This window comes from Apteryx rowi, unplaced genomic scaffold, assembly GCF_003343035.1.
Source record: "Apteryx rowi isolate R43461 unplaced genomic scaffold, aptRow1 scaffold_13, whole genome shotgun sequence".
In the NCBI taxonomy this organism is placed as follows: domain Eukaryota; kingdom Metazoa; phylum Chordata; class Aves; order Apterygiformes; family Apterygidae; genus Apteryx; species Apteryx rowi.
In genome coordinates this window covers 4729773-4752978 of record NW_020447530.1, presented here as the reverse complement: position 1 = coordinate 4752978, position 23206 = coordinate 4729773, and the positions used below count along the sequence as shown (strand labels likewise).

The 23206-nt window shown below is 44.5% G+C and overlaps 1 protein-coding gene across 1 annotated transcript; it reads left to right on the top strand.

Annotated features, from left to right (window-relative positions):
- The first annotated feature begins 1253 nt into the window (after positions 1-1253).
- On the top strand, positions 1254-22571 carry GCH1 (GTP cyclohydrolase 1). The gene is made up of 6 exons (XM_026056205.1): positions 1254-1576; positions 13278-13387; positions 15654-15709; positions 18635-18666; positions 19389-19473; positions 20102-22571. The coding sequence occupies exons 1-6, from the start codon at positions 1273-1275 to the stop codon at positions 20226-20228; spliced, it is 714 nt and encodes a 237-aa protein (XP_025911990.1). The 5' UTR covers positions 1254-1272; the 3' UTR covers positions 20229-22571.
- The last annotated feature ends 635 nt before the right edge of the window (positions 22572-23206 follow it).

Below are 23206 nucleotides of genomic sequence, written 5' to 3'. Positions count from 1 at the left end.
GAAAACTGTCTTCAGGAGGACTGGGAGAAGCGATCCTCGGCCTCCGAGGACCGCAGCTATCACGCCTCTGCTTAGCTCTTACAGCAAGATCGCTAAATTGGCTTCTTGCAGAGCGCTGGCCTGCAGGGCATTTCTTTAGAGGAAGCACACTTGTAAATAAATACACTCGTACGTAAATAAAATGTGCCCTCCGCCYCCAGGCGAATATTTCCTTTGGCCTCCTGAGCGCTTGCTTAGGAGCGATCCCGTTTTTTTTTCTCCCAGGCAAGAGTTAAGCTTGAGGGATCGCTGGCATCTACCTTGCGCATCCCCGCTCTTATTTTTTTGACTCCTGCGCCCAAACTCAAGGCTGTCTCCCTCGGGGAAGCTGCATCGTGCCTTGCTGCGTAACGCGCCGGTATTTTCGGAGCCTGCAATCAGTTTTGCCTGTTATTCCGGGCAATCCGATTAAATTGTCGGTGATTCACCATTCCATTGAAGGGCGGATGGATCCCGGGCTGCATTTGCAGGGCTGCTGGGTGCTGCAGAAATCAGGGGGGAAAGTCTTTCCCAGCCCGTGTTTCATTTTTTTCTTTTTTGGGGGGGATGTTTTTGGCAACAGCAAAGAGAAATTGCTTTGGGAAGGCTACACAAGAGCATGGGGTGTCATTAATAGGGGAGCGTCAATAAAATCTTATGATAAGATACATAAAAACCCAGCTGAGGGGGTTCTGTTTCAGAGGGCTGAGTCGTCTCGGAAAATTGAGTTCCAAAATGTATCTAAATCACCAAAAACAGTTAATCCGGCATTTTCAGGTGCAAAACTGCCAGCCCTGGCGCATACACATGTGTGGCCTCCATTCAAACGCAGCCAGAAACGCTGCAGCACCCAGAGCTGGATTAGCAACGGGGGTGTTGCAGCTCCCCAAAACCCAGCTGGAGAAGCTGCTCCTTCTCCCCTTCTCCCCTCCGGAGAGGTGCCACTTGCGTGCTCCGAACCTCCAAGGAACACCCCCCCCCAAAAACCACGCCCGCGAGCAGCAGGAGCAGCTGTAGCCGCTGGGGCGGCCGGGCSATGTCCCCACGGCTGAGGCCGGCCGGCTCATGACACGCGCCGCGCCGCAGCCGGGCGGTGGCGGGTGACGTAGGGCGGCGGCGTCCAATGGCAGCGGCGCGGGCGGTATAAAGCGGGCGGCGGCGGCGGCGCGCGGGCTGAGGCGACCTGAGGCTGAGGCGGCGGCGGGTCGAGGCGCGGCGCGCTGAGGCGGCGGCGGGGGCGCCCGGCCGGGCCCCATGGAGGCGGCGCGGGGCTGTAACGGTTACGCGCGGGAGGAGCGGCCGCCGCTGCCGCCCTCCTCGGCGGGCGCGGAGAAGCCGCGCGTCCCCGGCGGCGGCGTGGGCGTGGGCGGGTGGCGKGGCGAGCGGCCCCGCAGCGAGGAGGACAACGAGCTGAGCCTGCCCAGCCTGGCGGCCGCCTACACCACCATCCTGCGCTCGCTGGGCGAGGACCCCGAGCGGCAGGGGCTGCTCAAGACGCCGTGGCGGGCCGCCACCGCCATGCAGTTCTTCACCAAGGGCTACCAGGAGACCATCTCGGGTAGGGGCCGCGACGGGGGGGGGTTCCCCTCCTTCCTCCCTCCCTCCCTCCCTCAAATCCAGTTTTTTTTCCAACTTCGTGCTGCTGGAGTCCACGTTTTCTTTTGAGCTCGTGCGGTGCTGGCTGGGGTGCATAAAGCAGGTGTTTCTGTCTCCTCTTGTGGTGCGAACATCCCAACTCTGCGCTTGGGAGCTCCTCGCACCTCTGGCCAGCAGGTGTGCCCAGAAGCGGATAAGGAGGTTTTTTTTCTATTAACAAACGTAGATTCTCCGAATATTCTCAGAAAGGGTCCTGCTCTGGTAATGCTTTTACCAGGTGAGGCATTTTCCATGTTGGGAGTGAAGCCTGAGGGGCGAGGTGAGGAGGTCAGGGAGATCCCGGCCCTGTCTCCGAGTGCGGGTTCGGAGCGCTACCCCGGGCTCACATCGCTGCCCCGGGTGAAGGTTCTCAGGGCTTGGTGGCTGCGGGCCCTCCCTGAGGGTACAAGGAGAGGAAGCTGGTGGGTTTTGGTCTCCTTCTCATCACCAGAAGCTCTGAAGTTGTCTCTTGGCTCCGGTGCTGGGTGAATCCTGTTTGAAGACTTGGTTTCGCTTCAAGTGAAACTTTTTCCTCTTCCTAGCCTTTCTGCGAAGGACTGCACCCTTTACAAGTAATACAGGCTTGGGAAACCAGGGAATTCCCCCTTTCACTCCTTGTCAGGAGGAAAGGCAAGTTCCTGTCAGTGGATGAGAGATACCAATGCTGACAGCAAGGAGTCTTTTGAATGCAAATGAGAAATGGGCTGAGCATGTCCAGAGCTGTACTCAGGGAAGCGGGTGTCCTGAGCCTGCCCCAGAACTGCATCAGTGTTGTAGCTGGATGGGAAAAGCCAAACTGCTTGTGGCTGGCATCAGGGACTGGAAAGGACCTTCAAGTCCAGCTTCCTGCTAACCCATCTGTCTTTCATAAACATGCATGACTTGTAAGCTGTCTTGTTTGCTTTTTCTCACTTCTCAAAATTGTTGCCCCTTCCAAAACCTGATTGCCTCTTCCAGCATTAACTTCCTCACAGCCAGTTTATACTCATGTGCCAATGTTTCTTAGCTTTTCTTTGCTTTTGATAGCATTTCTCCCTTGACCCTTGTTTTGCCTTGCAGACCAAATCAGGCTTGGGGGTTCTCAATTGAAAGTAGTCTCTGGCCTGCATTGGTCATCCTTGTTCCCCTTGGACCTCTTCATTTTAGTCCTGCTATGTATTGTTTGAGAAGAGGTTTCATCAGGGACTCGGCATGATACTTCATCTGCTGGGAATAACTTCCCTGTTGCATTTGGGGTTGTGCTTGTCTCTTCGTTGCTGTACAACATGGGAGGTTTCATAGTCATCCTGCCAGTCTCTAGCAGAAGGATTTTTTTAGTGATAGTCTCTGAGCATGAATTTTCATGCTGAACTCGGATGAGGTTGCTCCCTGTTGTGAGACTTTCTTATCTTGCTGCCAGTCTTGTGTGTGGAGCCAGTTAAGCCAGGCTGATTCCCTTTGGCTTTTCAATGCCTTCTTCCTTCTGTGCAATGTGGCTTCTCAGGGATCCTGATTTCCTGGAGCAGAGTAGTTCTGAACAGTCCCCTCTGAGTATCCACAATGGGGAGAGCTGTATTATATCCAAGAGTAAAGTTATTGTTGCTGCTAGTGACTGTACTCTTGGACTGCTTTTTTCAAAGGYAAAATGAAATGGCGACATTAACACCTGTTCCTGTGTCAGCTGGGGAATCCTTTTCTACTTTCCAGCTGCTTCTCTTTTCCAATACAATGCTGTGCTTCCAGTCTATTCATGTTAGCAAAACAGGAGAAAAGAGCTGTAACTGAAGGAGAAATCCCTAGCAGCTAGCAAAATGACTAGTGGATGAGGAGCTGGCTGTGAGAGCTGATGTGGAGGTAGCTTACACTTGGGAGATGCTTAAATGCATTGTGAAACCTATGAAGTCTTTGGGAGCGATGCTGGCTGTGGAAATGCAGCTCTGGCCCCTTGCCTCCGCTGCATCTTAGTGTGCTGTTCGCTTGGTTATGCCAGTACGACCAGCTGCATAGCCAGGCTGTGGACTGCACCAGGAACTGGCTTGTAAAAGAACAAATGCCCCCACCTCTTTATATGCTCCGATTTATTTTTCCACCTCATTCAGTTGCTTAATCTGGAACTGCCTGCATGTTCAGGGGTTAAGGCTGTGATTTGTGGAAGGTTGAGGTATGAGTTCAAGTCATACCTCTCACTAGGTGGAAGGTGATTGCTATAGATGAAATGATGGGACTTTCAGGAATTACAGAAGATTTCTCAAGTGCATGCTCTTGTGTTGTGATTGTATAAACACAGCATCAGAGGCAAGATGTTGCAACAGGCACCTGACCTCAGCTGGTCCTAGCTGAGCTTACAACCCTTGCTGGTATGTGAAAATATTGTTGTGCCTCTGTGCAGCCAGAGATGTGTCAAAGCCAAACCCAAGAAAGTGAATGTTAAGTATAGCTGCAGGCTTTAAAATCTGCCTTCTGCATTTGTCTGGGTGGGGTATCTATTTTATATAAGCAAGGGAAAGTAACTCTTACTTCTGGAGGCATTTTGATTTGCTAAGCAAAAAGCAAAAAAGCTTTGCAGAAATTATATTCCCAAATTAAATCTAGTGAAGGTTGGAGTGTAAAGTTGGAGGTACACTGTAGGTCTGCGGCATTTAGAATACTTGATTCAAACCTCACTCACTCTAAGTGAGAACATAGAGGTTTTGTGCTTGGTTACAAAACTAAGCTACTTGATTGCCTTGAATGCTGCCCACTGCTCTTAGAGGTTAGCCCTTCTGGTGGATTTTAGCTCTTGTGACTGAGTGCTTTTGAGTGCAGTCAGGTGGTTGGAAGCTTTTGGGTATGGTGAGGGATGATGGCCTTGCCTGCCTTGCAGTGATCTGCCTTCTGTGTTGGTGATGGAAAGGAGGCACAGTGGTGTGAGTGGAGTCCCATTTCACCCTGTAGCACTTTCTGAAGCTGCTGATCCAAAACATGGTTTGCATAGAGTCAGCAAATGGGTATTTTTTTCTCCAAACCTTGCCTGATAATTCACCCTAAGAACAAACTTTTTTCTTAATCTGTTTGGTTAGGGTGTATCTGAGAATGCTAATATATCAGGGTCATGCTTAAATATGCTGGATAACTGCTCTCCCTTCCAAGGTGTCTGTATTTTTGCTTCCAGGACTCCTGATCATACATGTATCTTTCATAGTTTCCATACCTTAATTCAGAGTGATGTGGGGAAGATCATATCTAAGTTCTGCTGCTTTTTCCCATTCAAATTTCCACAAGTAGCAAAGACGATTCTGCTGTTTCCAGTTTCCACTGTATACATTTCATAGCTTGTTTTTGATAGTGCAGAGTAAGTGTTCCTGCTCTGCCTCTTCTCTGCTAGCTGTATTCTACATCTAGTCAGGATAGTGTATTTCAGTGTTATTAGAAGTTTGCTTACTAGATGTCTAAATCTGGCTCCTGATACTCTCTTCCTAGATTGTCTTTATTTCCCATTATAATCCTGGCTTTACTAAAGTCTTCAACCACTTGCTCTTTCTTTGACAGAACGTATTCAAATGTATTGATCTCAATTCTGTAGTACTAGAAATTAGACTTTCATCGGAGGAGGAAAAATGCTTCCAGTGATCTGAAATAAAGCCCCTTTGGGGAGCAGACTTTAAAATGCTGGCTGCTCACCCTTGGGCATGCATGTAGACTAACGGCTTTTACAACAGAAACATCTTGAACTTCATGGCTTGGCAAGGGTGGCAGAGCAGACAGGATACCAAAAGTCTGTCTTCTCAGCTTTGTGCAGTGCTTCTGTCCTGCCTTTTTTTTCCCCCTCTTGGGTGAGGGTCAGATTTATCAGCTTCATGCTCCTGGGAGAAAATTCTATGTAACAGAATAGTAACCTCTACTCTTGGTAAATAAAGGTAAGCTTGACTATTGGTAGCTGGTTGCCTTTAATTCTGTGTAGTGTATTCAGCAATTGTTTGCCACACGAAGACTAAACCTTAAGAGATCTGTCCCTCCTTTAATAAAGGCTTAATGCCACTCAGAGATGGTGTCTGAGAAACTCTATAAACTTTGCAAGGGACAAGTGTGTGCAAATGCAGTAAATGAGCAAATACATGGAAATACAAGATTGCAGGCAGTACTAAATTGTAACTAAAGCTGAAAACTTCAAAGTCAATCTTGCTAAACAGAACTAAATGGTGAGTTCCAGAAGTGGCAAATGTCAATGATGCTAGCTTCAAAAGGCACAAGTAAAGGAGCTGGTTCTGATTGTGCAGTACTGTAGGAAACATCAGACACAGGGCTCAGTAAGCTCCCTACAACTGCAGTAGGAAGCTAACTTGTCTTCAACATACATAAACACTTTAAACAAAACTGCATCTTCATTAAATGGTGTAGTTGCTGGTAAGTGATGTTGGTAATGAATAAAAACTGCCAGACTTCTCTGGTCAGTACATTAGCATTCAATTATGCTGGCAGATTCAGCTGCCCTTTCAGCATGTTTAATAGGGAAATGAAAATCAGAAATACTGAAGAGAACTCTGATTTCTCAACCTTCATGGTTTGAAAGGCTGCATGTGCATTTGATTTCCCTTGAAGCCAGCTACTAAGTGACTTTACTGTGCATATTTTATTTTAAAGCAAATAATACCTAGTTATGTCCAATACTAGTAGACTAACATCTGAATTGTGTGCATCTTGCATTTCTTCTCTCATTAGTTTATGTACTTTCCTATGGAGAAGGGTGAATAAATAATGAGCTTCGTACTTCTGTTTTCACCTTCTTGTCTCTGTGGATTTGGTATTTTGACAGATGACAGCAATGGAGTAAGCTCATAAGTTTTCAAAGCCTACCCAGTTTGCTATGGAGGAGAGATGCTAAGCATCACAGTGTAAAAATAGGCAGGCAGTGCCTTAAACAAGCAAGGCTGTTTGCTCAGCAACACTGCCCTTTGCTAAGAGCCGGTGAGTTATTCCATTCTTTCCTGTTACTGGAAACAATACTGCTTGTTCTCTTCTCATACACAAGACAGTCTAAACTACTACTAATTTAAATTTCAGTGTTATTGGTGGTATGGCCATGCCTTGTTTCTGATGCACCGAAAAGGTGGGAGAGACAGATTTGTTCACAGTAAGGTTTGTTTTTTTTCCCCCCTCAACCCTTGTTCCCAAATGTGTGAAGCAGCCTATGCTGAAGCAGGCACTTAATGAAGTGAAACTTATTTCTGCTGGGAACTAGGGTGCTAGGACTTTCCAGTGTTTCCCCCCCTCCCACTGATACTTAAGTAATACTCTGTTAACTAAGCTTGTTTCCTGTTTTGTCAGGAATCTATTAAATCTTTTAACCTCCATCCGCTCTAGGATCTTGCCTACTAAAGATTCTGTCTTTTTATGTCGCTTTTCCAAAGCGTTGTTTCAACTTTACCTTTTCTTTCAGGTTGAGTGGTGTGCGGATGGGGGGCTTTCAGCACCTTCTATGGCGTGAGCCATTATGAAACAGTTATTGAGACCTTGATACATTTTAATGAGTGTCTCCATAACCCTGCTTTCCCTCATAAATAAATGTATCGGCATAGGATCACTTTCAAACCTAATCTTGGCTTCATCTGGGAGTCTGTAATAACTGATCTTTTATGCAATAACTATTATAGACAATAGTCTGTAATTTCTGATTTCTTGAATTTCTCACTGCAGCATGGAAAATACTTACCTTCCTAGAAAATGAACTCATACAAATTTTGCTCAGAATTAATTGAATAATATTGCTTTTCCTGTCTGTTTTCTACAAAATATGCCTTAAACTACACATTTGGTTCAGTTCTGTTTCTAGTAACTGAGGAGTTCGGCTTTTCTTTGGAAGCAAATGTTCCTGTCTGAAGTTGAACTTCATTTCCAGTCGTCTGGCATGGCAGTGATGACTAATATCTCACAAATATTTCACAAACTTGTAAATTCTCCTTTCTGAGGCTTGTTTTCCTTCCTGTTAGGTATGTTACAACAAGGAAGCTACMTAGTACTAATGCCTGTTTAATCCTCTGCAGCTTTTGAATTCTATTGCCTATTTAAACAGTAATGTTACAAGTTAGGCTGCTTCTCTTTCTGGAGCCCTTCAAGACTGCTTGAAGCAAATAGCAATTCTGCTGTGAAGTTGGCCTAACCAGAACATTTCTGCTCTTAGCTACCGGAAGTCATTAACTTTCTGCAGCAGTTTACACTTATATAGATGAGTGTTACTGTAGTATGATTCTCTAYTCTGTATGCATAATAAATTCCACAAAGAAAATGTCTTTTAATRCTTAAAGGCTGTAGTAATTTTCTTGTGTTGCTTGTCTGGAATATTTTGCTTAACTACAATTGTTCTATAGTGTAACACATGAATAAATCTCAATTTTGACTCTATCTGACTACTTGCCCAGCAGCACCTGAAAGTTTTATAGCAATTTCCTTCCACATGATTTAATTTGACTCTGGTGTCCATTGGTTTCCCAGCATATGATTAGCTTTTAGAAGCTCCAGGCCTCCTGCTGTATGTGGATTATGTTTGTGTTCAGATTTTCTTGATCTTAAAAGGAATTTTTACCCAGGAAAGGCAGTCAAAGGTACCTGCCAACATATATCATCTCATTCTACTGTAATGAATGGTTAGTTTTGGTCTCTGGCTATAGCACATTGCTGTTCAGGAGCATCTTCCAAATCATTACCTGTTCCTAGATGCCCAAGATCCCCTGCAACTGATTTTTGTGAGTCAGTTTTTGCTCCTGGCAGAGCAGAACCCAGCCTCAGGCTGTGCTTCAGTTTGCTCAGACTGGGTCTTGGGGTTGTGCAGCTTCTTGCTCCCCCTCAGCATGTCTGTGACAAAGTCTGAACCCCTTCCTAAGAGGGTCTCTGCCTGCTGCTGTTTGGGGGATTTGTGGGTTATCGGAGAACACGGAGGCTGTAACGAGGGCAGCCTGGAGCCATGTGATGGGTTAAGGAAAACCTTGTGCTTTACACCTCCACGGGGGTGGGTCAGCTCAAGGAGCAGCAGAGCAACTCAGGCTGCCTCCATCCTCTTGACACTGAGCAATCCTCAGCTTGATTCCTCTACTGTGCCTGCTGATGCTGGACTGGGAGAAGATTCATTACTCTCCTGCCTACTTAACTAGCAAAATTCAGATGCTGGTGCGATCCTCAGGGCAATGTGCATCAGCCCTTCTGGTGCTCAGGGGCCTTTGACTCCTGAAGCTGCTCTACAGCAAGTGTACTTCTACTGGAAACCTGGAGAGGTCTGAGCTCTACAGCTACGCTGGTGTTTTGCTTAGCGAGAAGCAGTGCAGACTAAGCGATCATCAAGCAGTGGGGCAACTTAAAGCTTTAGTAAAGCAACTTGAGCCAGAGTGAGAACAATCTACAAACATTTTGGTCTTGTGTTTCGCAGGCATAGTCAAAAGCAGCCAGGGAATCGGGCATCCGAAGGCCTGTGAAGCTGATGCAGCGCTGCTCTGCAGGGTGCTGTGATGCTTCATTCCCTTCACCTAGTGAGGCAGCTGCTGGGTGGGCATTTTATCTTTGCTTGCCAGAGGTGCTTTTGCTTTCCTGTGTCACTTAAAGCCATGCAAATAGTTTCTATAGCAACAGGTCTTCTTGCTTAGCTCTGACGCAAAATCCCGAAAGGTCTCTCTTGTTCTATGTCTTCATCCAATTTTGATTTTTTTTTTCTTTTATCAACTTTTTCTTTGAAGATAAAGAGGAGAAAAAAAACAGGAGTTACCTTGCAAGAGAGGTCACTGTTTAGTTTTTATCAACCCTCTGAAGTCTCTACAACAGGACCTGAACTCTGGGCCAAAGAAAAAATCAGCTGGAATAATCTAGGGATTGCCCCAACTGTACATCTAATGCTTGTTCTTGTTGTTGCCTTCCTCCAAGCCATGTATTTTTATCCAAATCTTAGCTTTTCATTAACGTAATGTGTTCAGGCTTAAGGGCTTTAGTAAATTCCCTTAGGTTTTCTGAGATGGTGGAGAGCACATACAGTATTTGCAGTCTCCTTTGGCTTATAGTTAGGGTTTTGTGACAGCACTTGAGCACAGCTGTATTGCAGTCATGACTAGTAAAATCTCTCGGAGCGAGGGCAGGTATTGCTCTGAGAGGCCAAGGGACTAGTTAAGAACATGCCTTTCGTCTTGCTCACAAAACAGACGCAAGTCATATCCTCTTACTGACGCGGAGGATTACGTAGATGGTACTCGGAGGGAATAAAAGGGTCACTTCGCTGGAGAGGAAGGTTTTTTTTTTTTTGCTTAAGTAGCCTGTTGAGGAGGAGCGCATCTTCTGATCTGTAGGTGTCTTGCTTTGTTAGGAAACCAAACTAGGCGAATTTACTTCTGGCCCTCCCTTCTTCTGAAAGTCCTGTGGACTTCTACGTTTTTGCTGTGAAGAATCTGTTGTCCCAGGAGGGAAGGATGGAAAAGGTGCAGTCAGATTAGACAGGCAGGTAAGCGTTTTAGAGCTGAAAGATGTAACCAGTATAAAAATGTCACACTTGCCCTGCGTGAATTGGGGAAGGCCTGGGGAGGAAGACTGCTTTTATATCCTGCCCTCAGTGGTGGAAAAGCTAGCCTGGAGTTGAAGCAAACATTTTGGGGCCTCCAAATGAGGAAATTCAGAGGAAAGTAATCAAGCTAGTGAAGTAAGCAGTGTGGCCTAGTAGATGGAACATAAGAACAAGGTAAGAGATATGAATTTGTCCCCAGCTTTGCTTCTGGCCTGGCTGATCTGAGGCCCTGTTTCCTTTTCTGTTCTTTCAGCTCTCTTAATCTCTCTGGAACATGTGCTGCAAGCTATTGGGACCCTGTTCATAGTTGATGCTATTACAAATTGAACGACTACAAAAAATAAAAGGCAGGCAAAGTTGTATAAAACGCTATTGCCTCTCTGCACAAGGGTCTTTGCCAAAAAAGTCTATCCAGGGTGATTACTGAAGAGCAGTGCTGTGGTGGGACATAGCACAGCATCTCATTGCAGCTACTTTTGCCCAGTGCTCTTTCGTTGTCAACAGAAGACTCAGATTTCAAGGGGGAGGTGTGTGGACAGACGCAGACTTTGGACTATGCTCATTTTCAGGGGAACAGACTTGTAAAACGTGTGCAGGAAGGACTCCAGCAGGGTATGGGGGACTGGGGCTCTATTCTAGCACTGTAGCTGTTCAGGCAGGGAGTCCTGCCTCCTGTCCCAGCTTCTGTTTTGCCTTTGTTCCCCTGTATCATCAACCCCTTCAGTTGTGAAGGGATTAGTGGAAAGGCTAACGGTAAGCTTGTTTTTCTTTACGGATTCTGGCCCTCCTTCTCAAGGAATAGCTATTGCTATTGCATGCCTCCAAAACTCCCTGTGCGTTACACAAACTGCTATGACTCTGGGTTGTAGCCTAAGGAGGGGAGTTATGCAAGAAGGGTGACCTTTGTGTTCCTGTTCCAGTGCTTTAGCCATGGGAGGGATGTATTTTGTCCCTGAAGTGGCCTATGTGACGCTTCATAGGTCACTTAACCTTTTTTTCGCAGCTTTAACAGCTCTCTCCATAATACAACACAGTTCTTCAGCACAGCAACAGATTCCTTAGATGAAGTCTGTAAGGATCCATCATATATATTTAAAAAGTGTGTGTGTTTGACAACTTCTCTGGGTTGAAGATCCTTCTGTTGAGCTGGACTGGGCCTTACGCTGCGTCGCGCATTACTATGACTTTTAATGGGAATGTGGCCCTTCTCGACTGTTCTGAACAGTCTGCTCCGTGCGTGTGCTGACGTAAATCCATATCTAACATCGGCCCCTGATACGCTCCCAGCAATGCTGGTCTGAGCCAAGCTGGTGGTCTAATAACATCAGCAGTCACTCTGGAGATGCTTCTTGGATCTGTTTGGATTTTGTGTTAATAATGCTGTGCATAGCGGCAGGTTTCATAAAAACGCTGTTTGCCTTTCTGCTGTGGAAATGGCAGGTTTGCAGAGTGCTGAGGGAGGGAGGGAGGAACTGGATCGCTGCTCTCGCTCCTTTTCCCTATCTGCGGATTCTGCTGTGCTTCAGGTTCTGGCTATTCCTGGCTGAACTCATCGTAATACAAGTTCATGGTGCTTCCCATATATGCAAAAAGATACCATGCCTCTCCTGCAGTGCTCAGTGTAAACTAGACTCTAACATTTGATGAAGAACAAAAAATCTTGTGCCTGCATAAAGTTGTTCCCTGGCTTCTTTCACGCCCTCTATTCTCTGCCCTCTGCCCAGATCGAAAACGTTCTGGGGTTCAGCCTCACTGTGTTCCAGGTTGTCAGCACTTCTCGGGAAGGAATGCGAGTCGCAGGCAGAATATCGTGCGCTCAGTTTCCAGGGTTACCTGTGTAGTGCTGATAGCAAGCAGGAAATTAAAATGCTCCATGATGATGATACGTTATCGGCAACAGATGGTAGCCATTAGGTGTACGTGCGCGTCAGGGGAAGGCATAAAGGCAAATAGAGCAGACACAGCTATTAGATTTCTGTAATCATCACTGGAGGTGCCAAGCTCCACTTTGGATGGAGCTGGGCAGTCCCTGAGCCCCTTGGTTTCTCTTCTGGCCTTGCTATGTGTGACACTGGCAGTTCTTGGAAGCAATTCCAAGTAGTCAGTGTGGCCTCAAGTTATTTGTTTGCAGGGTTTTTTGCTAAACAGCTCTTCTATGCAGCTAGTGCCGATTCTCTCTTCTTCAGAAAAGCTCTGTCTCTTACCTTGGGGCGGCTGTTCTACTTTTAACCTCTCCAAACATGGTCCCGCTCCCTGCATCCTTTCTGGAGACAACGCTGATCTGCTGTAACCTGTGTAAGGAATGCTTGGGGACTTGTCAGGGGACTGCTAAATCTGGAAAACTGAGGGAGGATTTGTTTGCTGACCTTTGAGACTAACAAAGCCCCAAGCCCTTTTACTGCTAGAAGAGCTGTCTCTTCCTTCCTCTGTCTCTATGGGTTTTTTTCATATTCTTCGTTAACTCTGAAACATAGAGCTAGACTGGAGTGTGCATCTGCATGCCTGCTTGCAGTACAGGACGCAGCACGTTTCTCCCTGATCTGTGGCCGCAGATCTGCCCCTTCTAGATGTTTGTGTGTGCAGGTGCTGGCTGGTGTGTTTCAGGACGAAACTGGAGAGAGTATGCTATTTGGGCGCAAAACTTCCTTGGAAGATAGTGATGCAGGTGTTCAAATGTGTGAAGAAACAACTGTGATGGCTCAGCTTTTCTCTAARCTCGGGCTGAGCTTTGCTTGTGGTATGTGGAGGCACACGGAAGCCTACTTCTAGATGTGTTCTCCTCTTCAGCACTGGCTTTATCAGCTGTAGTTTCAATTAATCTTAAGATGCCTGTAATTCTGCAAAGGCCAGGCTTTTTCAAACCTGGCACAAGCTAATACCATTTTAATAAAGCACCATAGACTGTCTCTCGGCCTAGCCCATAGGGAGTCTGACATAGCATTGTGCCGATGGTGTGATCTTATGCCAACCAAAGCATGGTTGCATTGTTAATCCATGCTTCTCTCCCCTGTCTTAACCCTAAAATCTGGAGTTTTGAGATAGCTCATGACACGTGTAGCTTTCTCAGTTAGTGGCTGGAAGAACTTTCCGTGCTTGTGCGTATAACTTTTTTAATATAAGTGTTTAATTTCAGATGTTCTGAATGATGCCATCTTTGATGAAGATCACGATGAGATGGTAATTGTGAAGGACATAGACATGTTCTCGTTGTGTGAGCATCACCTCGTTCCGTTTGTTGGAAAGGTAACTTTTCCTCACAAAATAAATACTGGGATACAGGATAGAAGACCTAAAGTACATGCAAAAGACTTTAGTTACAGCTTTAAAAAAAGCAGCTACATTTACCACTTATGGCTATGATTTCAGAAGTTAATCCTTAGAATACAAATGAGGAGGACCTTCTTAAAGCAATTTTGTTTGGATTTAAGCCCGTAAAACATAATGCTCAACCCTTCCTAGTCTAAATAATCTAATGGTTTCTGACATTTTGTATCAAAGCTCTTCTTCGTGAAGCAGCAGCAAGCCTTGGGGGCAGACATCTTGATATTAAAGCAGCTCGCCCTGCACACTGGCTCTGCTCTGTCAGGGATTACACTGCTGGCTCCGAGCTATCTAGTGCGCATTTGTCTCGGGAGCCCCTGCAAATGGAACAACCTTCTGATTAGCAGCACTGTCCTAAATAAGCAAGCGCAGTCAGAAGGGCTGTACTCAAAAATCACTAGCAGGAGGCCGCTCCGGTTGGGATTCCCGTGAAGGGGGCTTGTATATCAGATGGTGTTGAAATTGTAGTGTCAACAACCTTAAAAAATAGTTCTTAAGTTAGGCACTGTAAACCTGATGAAGCGTTTGGAGTTAGAAATCACTTTTGCAAATCTCAGCCTCTTCACTCCCACATTAGCACAGAAGGATGGAGCTTATTTTAATCCATCTGTTTTACCATAAAGTACTCATAGGCTGGCAAGTGCAAGGGCTTGTCTTCTGTAAAATCTGATCAGTGCCACGTATGTTCCAAGCATACTGTCTCCCCAAAACAAAGTACTTGAAGAGAAACCACTTATTTAACTAGCAGGGTCATCTCAGTTTTGTCTCCTTTCTTTCCTTGCTGTTAGTATTTTATACTAGAAAACAAAGTAACTTCTTTTTCTATGCAAGCTTTCTATTTTGCCTATTTTTCTTGGTTACACATACTGTGTATATTCTTTTCATTACTTCTGTGGCAATATGTGCATTCTTTTTACATCTAGCTGTTAGCCTGTGTGGTTTGGAGAAATCTCCTCGCAAACACCGAATCGGTCCTGCTCGTATAATGGTCTGCTAAATGACTTGGTATGCCTCTAAATATTCTCAGACTAACCATTCTCCTGTTGGGTACATCAAACAGGCAGCAAATACTGATCGATAGGTCTTGTATTTGCAGCTCTATCTTAAAAATAAAAATTCACAAAGATACTCATATGGGGGACAGGATTCAACGCTTATTTCTAAGTTATGTCTCTTACTTGATCTGAAATGTTTCATGTCTTTCAGGTGTCAGTGGGTTGATTACCCAACAGAAGTGATAGGAATGAGCAAGTTAGCCAGGTAATTAGGTGCACTGTGGTACCTCTGTTGCAGGTACAGCAATACAGGGTGCTGAGACGGGGCCTCTAGGCAAAGCCCTAAGAGAGAAGCCATCACTGATACTCCCCTACTGTATCTTGGCTAATTTTTCAAGTCTCTGGTACAGTGACATAAATGCTGGTTTACAATCTGCTACAACTGTAAACCCACTTGAATTCAGTAGCCTATGTTGCTTTCTAACACAAGAAAATAAATGCCTTTTTCCCCCTCCCTCCCCATCCAAACATTTGTCTATGCAAGAATTTATTTCAGTATAGTCCAGTATTAATGTTCAGTAAATCTGCATTCAAGTAGGATGGAAGTTGACTTAATCATACAGTAATCTTTGACACTACAAGTAGCACATGAGTTGGCCTTAAAAAAAAAAAAAAAAAAAAAATTCCGTAAGTGCAGCCTGGTTTTGGTGGTTAAGTACTTCTTGCCATCAGAACTTTCACTGGAAATAGAAAGTGTATTCTCTCTCTCCCTCTTCCTAAACCCATTTTAGGCGCTGAAAGAAAAGCATGTTTATTTTAGATGAGTGRTGCTGTGCTGAGTAATAAGGACTGCTTTTTGTACCCAAATGTAATACTTTAAAGCATTCCTGAGACTTGGAACATAAGCCTTGGCTCTTGAAAAGTTGTGATATTTCTYCCCCTCAGAAAACTTACGTATTCTTCACCAGGACACTGACCTCTCCAGGCATTCACGGTCTTTGTTAGCTCCATAATCTTTCAGGCTTGCATGGTGGCATGTCCTTCCCACATGCTGGAATTGTATGAATCCCACTTCTGGATTGTTCCAGAATTAGTTCTGGGGTGAATGCACATCTCATTCTCTATGCATGAGTTTCACAAGCATTTGGAAGCGAGCGTTTTGATTCTGTTAACGGTTGTTCTCCTCTGTCTAGGTACATATTGGCTATCTTCCTAACAAACAAGTACTCGGGCTCAGCAAGCTTGCTAGGTAAGTGTTAATGTAGTGAAAGTGATGCTAATTTGTACAAAGGATTCCAAGCTGTTCTCACTGTGCTAATCTCTCTAATCTGGTCTTCTTCTAAAGCTCAGCACGCTTTGCGTCCTCAATTTGGATTTAGACCAATCCTCAGCATTTACGGTTTTTGTGGGGAGGACAGATAAGTCTTAGAGCTCTGTTCATTCACATCACAGTCGACTGTAGTAGGGCTGTAATGCTTTTGCATGTTCATTGGTGTCCGCAGGGAGCACAGGAGCATGAACAAGCAGGGAAACTTGCTCTTTCTAAAGAAGGCAACCGAAACCAGTGGGATTCTCTAGCTGTTTACTTCTTGCATGTATATTGACCCGTAAGAACAAAACCCCAGAACTTCCAAACTGTAAATGAACACAGTATCTCTGGATTTGAATGGAGTCTAGAGCTTTCATATCTCTTAGCTGACTCTTCAGATAAATTTGACGTTTTTCTTTCACTTGAGACCTGCTGAGAGAACTTCAGGGTAGATTTTGTAGATAAGGCTCAGTCTAAGAAACAAAGTAATTATGATACACTTGAGAAACTCAGTTGTTATGTAAAATAGCTTTTTCCTCTGGCAAGTGCCCTTGGATCAGTTGCTGCACTGAATCTGTTATAAAGTGACACCCCCCTTCTAGGGGGGAAGGGGATGGTAGATCCCTTAAATAAGCGGATTATGGGATACCGGAGTGGAAGGTTCTCTTCTGACAAACAAATCTGAGGAAACTGGCTGCAGCTCAGAAAGACCACATAGCATTTGCTTATACTACTTTCCTTGATGCATCTGCTAATCTTCTTGTAGTTCCAGTAACACTAATGAGAATTAGCCTTGTAAATCTGCACGCCTGCTGGGTTTTCTTAGTGGGTAAGAAATGTGTAGGATATGATGCTAAAGTGCTTTAAATTCACTCAGCTCTGTTCTGTGCTCAGTTTGCACAATGATGAATTTGATTTGGAAGTAGAAAGGCCCTTGGAGGTCAAGCTGCTGTTGATGCAACCTCACGTTACAGGGAGACCGTCTTTCAGGAGTGGTTATAGTAGTGGACTCTGGTCTAGTAGTGGACACTTTAATCACGGCGGGCTCTGATTAAAAGGTTGAAACAAGCAGTTCAACACTGAACTTTCATATTTGTTTACTGTGTCTGGACCTATATTCTTCCGGAAGAGGTAGTGTCCTTAGCACTTCGTTTTGTTTCTGAAGAGCATGAATTCAGAATTAAAGATCGCATTTGAAATATGCATCAATCGATTTGTGTTTGCTCTGATCTTCAATTATCTCTGAATTGCAGAGGTGAAAAGGGGCTCAAAATTGTCTTGAATGATTCTTAATGCAAGTGGCAACATGGTGCTAAAAGCCTATAATTTCCCTACTGTTTCTTCTCTCAGTAYAGAAACATGCTTGGAAACGTGCAAGGCTTCCTCTACTGTGCTTTAAAGCTTGAATCTTGCCTCCTTTTCAAGTTAGGGTGAAACTCTCATATACTGTAATAATGAAAAGATTAGATTCTTGTATAACAAAATGTTCTCAGTCCTCACTTGCTTTCGAGTGCTTACCGTGAAAAGAGCTTCGTGGGCCAAATCGTACTTCCCTTCCTTGTTCTGTATAATGCGACCGGTGTTCGGACAAAGATTTGTGAGGCTATTGGTGCTGTAGGTATAATCTTTCCTAATAGGATTAGTCTAATGGGGTGAGTTTCCGTGGTTGTGGATGACCTGTATTCAGTAAACAAACATCTTTCTTTGGATTTTAAGCTCAGGCTTGAAATGCTGATGCAAATAACCCTTTTTGCATATGAGAAGCCCTATATCTACCAGCATCAACTTTTTCCTATCTATATATTTAACCTAAATATTATCTTGCTTTGTTTAGAATAGCTATAACACAACCATTTCATTTCTGGAAGGGGGTTTCTGCATATAATTCTCTCTCCAAAACAGCAGGCAAGTCTCATTGTCTGAATGTTTTTTGTAACCGATGCCTCAGGCTGCCAGTGTGTGTCTGTTTCTTGTCTGGTCTGGCCAGATGGGTACTGAAGCTTTCTTTCTGTAGCAGCTTCTTTACCTGGCCACTTGACATGTAATTAAGCATTTGAGATCTGCAGGAAAAAACACTCTAACCCAGGGGGTCATAAGACTTTTCTCTTAAATATGTGGATTATAGTACTGTGACGATAAATGATCATGATATCACTTGCATTGTCCCACAAATGCGTTAAATTCTAAGTCATGTTAGAGAGCAGCACTAAGGTGATCCTTGCAGTGAAATGTGAGCGATGGTGTGATACATTGGGGGAGAGTATCCGTTTTAAATAAAAATAATAATAATAATAAATTCTCACTGTTCTTAAAGTTTKTGGTTAAATGCAAGAATCCAAAACATCTCTTGCTCAAGTTCAGTATCCCTCTGGAAATCCAAATATCTGAACTGTCCTTAAAACAGTGTTCAGTTTACATTGAGGCAGGAGGAGGTAGTCCAACTTCAGTTCCAGGATTAGCTTTCAGGAAGTGTTTGGGCATGGATTCCCTTGTAAATGTATGTTCCAGGTGGGTGTTGGTGCAAGTGCTTCAAATATAACAGTCAAACAAAAGCAGCCCTAAGGAGAAGTGACAGGGTTGCCCTGGCAGTGTTTGGGGTGGGGGTAGGTCGCTAAAAATTGTGGTGGGCTAAGGGAGGTCCTCAAGCAAGCAGCGCCTGCCAGAAGCCGAGCAGCAGAATGATGTCGCTTGGATTTCCCGAAAGGGCACAGCAGCAGAATGATGTCGCTTGGATTTCCCGAAAGGGCACAGATCAGTGCAGTGGTCTTGCTTGGCAGTGCAGACTTAACCGTGAAGATTAGACAACGGTCCGATAGGAATAACTATAACAGATTGTGTTTCCTCTTTTTTTTTCTCTCTCTTTAGGATCGTGGAAATATACAGTAGAAGATTACAAGGTAAATAGCTGGTTTTCTTCCTAGTGTGTGCAGCCTTCCGCTAGCCAGCTCAGGGTACTGGTAACTGGGTAGATGCAGTCCACCTGTAAGCTAGAGTGTTAAGAAAAACACTTTTCTTGACACAGGTGTTTTGTATCTGAGGCAGTGCGGAGGGGCTGGATGTTTTGCCTCCCTGCTCTGTTGTTGCCATCTCCCCCCTTCCCCTCTGCGTGGACCCCTTGTGATGTACCACTTTCTCCTTCTGAGTTTTGGCTCTAGAAAACCACCCTTGAAGGAAGAGCAACTGCTTTTGGAGCTGACTATTTGGGTTAGGATCAGCCTGGTTTCATTGTCCTGTACTTAAATTTGGCCTGTTCATGGCAACACAAGTCTTAAAGTGAACAGTGAAAAATCTAACTGCGTAAGGGGACACACAAGATCTGTTATAACAAATCATGGTACTGCAGATTSCTGCAAACTTGTGAAATGCAAAATGATTCCCCAGATAAACAAGAATAAAAGGCCTGCTCCAATAAACCGAAATACAAGGTAGGATCTGGCACCACTACTCCTCAGATGACTTAGGCAGGAAGAGCAGAGCTAGGGGGGATCAGGTCCCCTTGGCAGGGAGAACGCAGTAACTTGACGCTATCCTCTCTCCTGGGTGTAGTATGCAGATGCTGACGGTGCCTTTATGCTAGTCAGGTCTAACGCTGATTCTGAACTCTCCGTTGTCCTTTCAGTCCAGGAGCGCCTTACCAAACAAATTGCAATAGCCATCACAGAAGCCTTACAGCCTGCTGGAGTTGGAGTGGTTATTGAAGCAACGTAAGTAACCCGGGGTGGTTCTGTGGCAGCGTTCGGGCTGTGCGCGGTGGCCGTGTGCGCGACACCAGCTGTGTGCTGCAGAACTGTTGCGTGTTGCCTCTTGGCTCTTCTTCGGCTGCTTTCGCTGTGTCCCCTGCCTGCTTATGAGGCAGGGTCCGTGCAGGCAGGCGTGATCCTTGCCTGGTTAAGCGAAAAGGGCTGGTGCGTCGGAGCCCTTTCGAATGGGGGCCTCCTCATCTGCTGCAGAGATGTGGTAACTGGCAGCACTGAGCCGAATCCACGCTCTGCCTCGGTGTGCCCTCTGCTTCCTCAAAGGGAGCAGAGCTCAAGTCTAGCAACAGGCAATCCCTGGGATCAGAGCACATCTTGGAAGAGTGGAATTTTCTTATGGTCTGAGGAGAGAGGGAAGTGATCAAGAGTTTTTGACTCTTTTGAGAATTTGACTGTCTTTTCTCTAGAGGAAAGCTGAGGTACTATAGGTAGATGTTCATTCTGAATATGGAGGTTTCATTACTTCCACGGAATTTAGCTTAACCCTGTAAGAAACACGTGTTTCTCTTTTTGCAGGATTATTTATCTCTTTACAGAGTCTGCCTGGCTTATTGACTCTCGCTCTCATTTCTTCTAGGCATATGTGTATGGTAATGCGTGGGGTACAGAAAATGAACAGTAAAACAGTAACCAGCACAATGTTGGGGGTATTCCGGGAAGATCCAAAGACCCGTGAAGAATTCTTGACTCTCATCAGGAGCTGAAACTGTGCCATTCTCTAAATGCACTCTGGAAGTTGTTCTGTCCAGTGTCGCTGTCTGTTCTTATCTGTTTCTACATCTCACTTTTAAACTAAATCGTTGTGAATTGTTGTCATAGTCTTTGCGCAGTGAAAGACTTTTGATGGCAAGTGAAAAATGTAACGATGAGGTAGGCTTGTCCTGGATTTCTAACGTTGCTGATGTCACCAAATTACACAGCTGTGAATAGGGTTTTGAAAATGCTTTTTCATCTGGAACACAAAATATACTGCCATTAGGAGAAAAATGGGGTTTGAGAGTGAAATGGATATTTATGAAATAGTTCTGTTTGGTAGAATAAATACAGTGCAGCATAGGAAACAACTGAAAGGCTGAGGATCCTTGTAGGACTGCTTACATGCTGCAAATACTGTACCACTGCCGGAAAAACATGGTCCTGAATTATCTCTGATTGTGTTTTATTACAAATCCTTTGGTGGCTGTTTCGATATCTGAATATGTATGTTATACCTCTTCGAGATGTTACCTCTGGTGGTTTTTTATATTTTTGCTAGTATTAATCCTTTTTTTTTTTTCAGTTTGAGAATTAAAAATGTGTTTTTCCTAGCCTCTTAACATGCAGGGAATTAATTGCTAAATGATTTGGGGCACAGCCTTATCTCAATTTAAAGGGTTTTATGCACCTTCTTCTCTGTGCCTCAGAATATCTGACCATTTTAGCTCTCAATTTCTGGCTATTTTTTAAACAAACTTTAACAGGAAAAAAAAATAGTTTGTCTGCAAAAACCTAAGCTATCCAAAGAGGTTTTTAATGATTTTTATATGTTGAGTTTTCCTTCTCAGATTTCCATGGGTTTGTTAGACTGAGTAGCTAAAACTAGTCCAGTATTCTGAAAACAATGATTTCTCTTAAAACATTTCAAGATTTGCTTCTCTCAAACATTGGACCAAAGGTGGGCGCTGAAATCTTGAACACAGTACGTTGTAGCTCTCCTGCCTGTTGTCAGGTCATTCCAGGGCAAAGTAACCTGAAATAACAACTTATTTCATAAGAACAATTGAGAAAAGCATTTCCAGGGCCATCAAAATGAATTAAACCACATTTTTGTGTGTATGTGGCAACCTCTGTATGTGGCAGAGTTGGTACAAAAAGCTTCAGTCCACTGGACTTGGCTGAACTTCTTATAACTTATTACAATTTTAATGAGTTTTGTAACACTCTTAATTGGGAAAATATGATGCACAAATGAAAACCACCCTTCTCAAACTAAGTACAGGAGGCAAAACTTAAAAAATAATATGTCAACCAGYGTGTCAGATGGCCGCAATGCCCTGTTCCTGTAGTCATATCTGCTTTGCTGAATATGGATCCAAGATGTTCTGTATTCTAACCTAAAAGGCAAGCTAGATCTTACTAACTCTTGCACATTCAGGCTCCTCTTTTCAACCTGTGCTGGAAACAAAGCAAAATTTATGCCAGGCTGAATTTCCATTGAGCCTAAAGAACTTTAAAGAGTATAAATAAGAAAGGCTTTAAAAAAAATCCCCATCTTTATTTATTACTGTAACTACCCACCCTTCTTTTTGTCAATAACCTCATGTATTTCATTACACTAACTTTACCTTGAAGACCTTCACAGTATTATTAGGAAAAAAAAATCCTTTTTAATATCCTGTATCCTTGATTCTGTATTGCTAGGTGCTGTGAAAGTATTTCTCTGCTAGCACAAACAAGCTGTTCTGGACCAAGCTGCGGTGTTGCACATTTATAAAATATACTAACTCTCTGGCTTTTGTTTTCCTTAAATGATTGAGAGCAGATATTGCCACTTTTGAGTTCAGTATGTGTTTCAAATATCCAGCTAAAAAGCCTTAAATCATCCTTGTCTGAAGTTCAGAGTAAAACTTTTTCTCTTTTTAGCTCAAAAGTTGGAAGGAGAATTTGAGGACCAAAGAGGCACCCACTAATGTTTGTTTCTGTCTGCTTGCTTTAGTCATTTGGAACTGTTAATTCTTTGTAAAGTGCTGTCTTCTGAGGTAATGAAAAGGTTGCATTTTAACCACTTATCTTTATTCAGGATAAAGTTCATATTGCACCACCACCAGTTTTTATTTCTGTGACCTGTAGTCCTTAAAACATACCTCTCTCTACTTGTGGCCTTGGATTTTGTTCACTTTTTTGCTGTTGTAAGATTTGGTGCATTTTTGGGGGGAACATTAGTATTGGTCAAATACATGAGCTTTAACTACACCCAGTGAGTGTGTATATATGTATAGTAGATACAGCCTGCCGTTGTACCACGCAGAAGTCMGTTGTCTCTAAAACATTAAAGCGCAGTATTATCCTTTTGAGTGGCAGCATCCTTGTCGACTCGCAGAGGCGATGGCACCACACAGGGAAGCGGCATCAGGGCACGCGCGGCCCTTTTGGGTGAGCGTTGTCTCTGTGCTAGCAAATGCTCAACCCTGTGGTGAGATGTTCGGTTGGTCTTCTGGGATTGTTGTCGGTGTTGTCCCCAGGTGAGTCCCCATTTGTTGCTGACTGGACAGCAAAAAAACCCAAAGCATCCTCCATCAGGATTTCTCGACATCAGAGGGGAGTCCGCAGCAAATGTGTCGGGACGGGGAAGATGGGAAGCAGTGGCTGGTTTGGAGCATCTGTGAATCTTCTCAGCTGCAAGCRTCRAGGCTTGTGTGGGCTCRTAGTCCTCTTGTGCACTTYGTGAGCCCTCCTGGAGCCCTCATCRCTGGCTSTCATCATGCTTTGTTCTGCTGGGGCATTTGCCTGTTCCCACCGCTGCCAGGTCTCTCTCTAATCCAGGGCCTCTATTCTTGAGTGACCCGGCTGGAGACAAGCGTCGAATGAGGGAAACAGTAGCAGGTTGCTTTTTATATGCATTGCCCTGCAGCCACGGTGGTGGCTTTCTGGAGTGGGCAAAAGCCAACAGGGGGGATGAAAATGCAGCCAGTGCCACAAACGT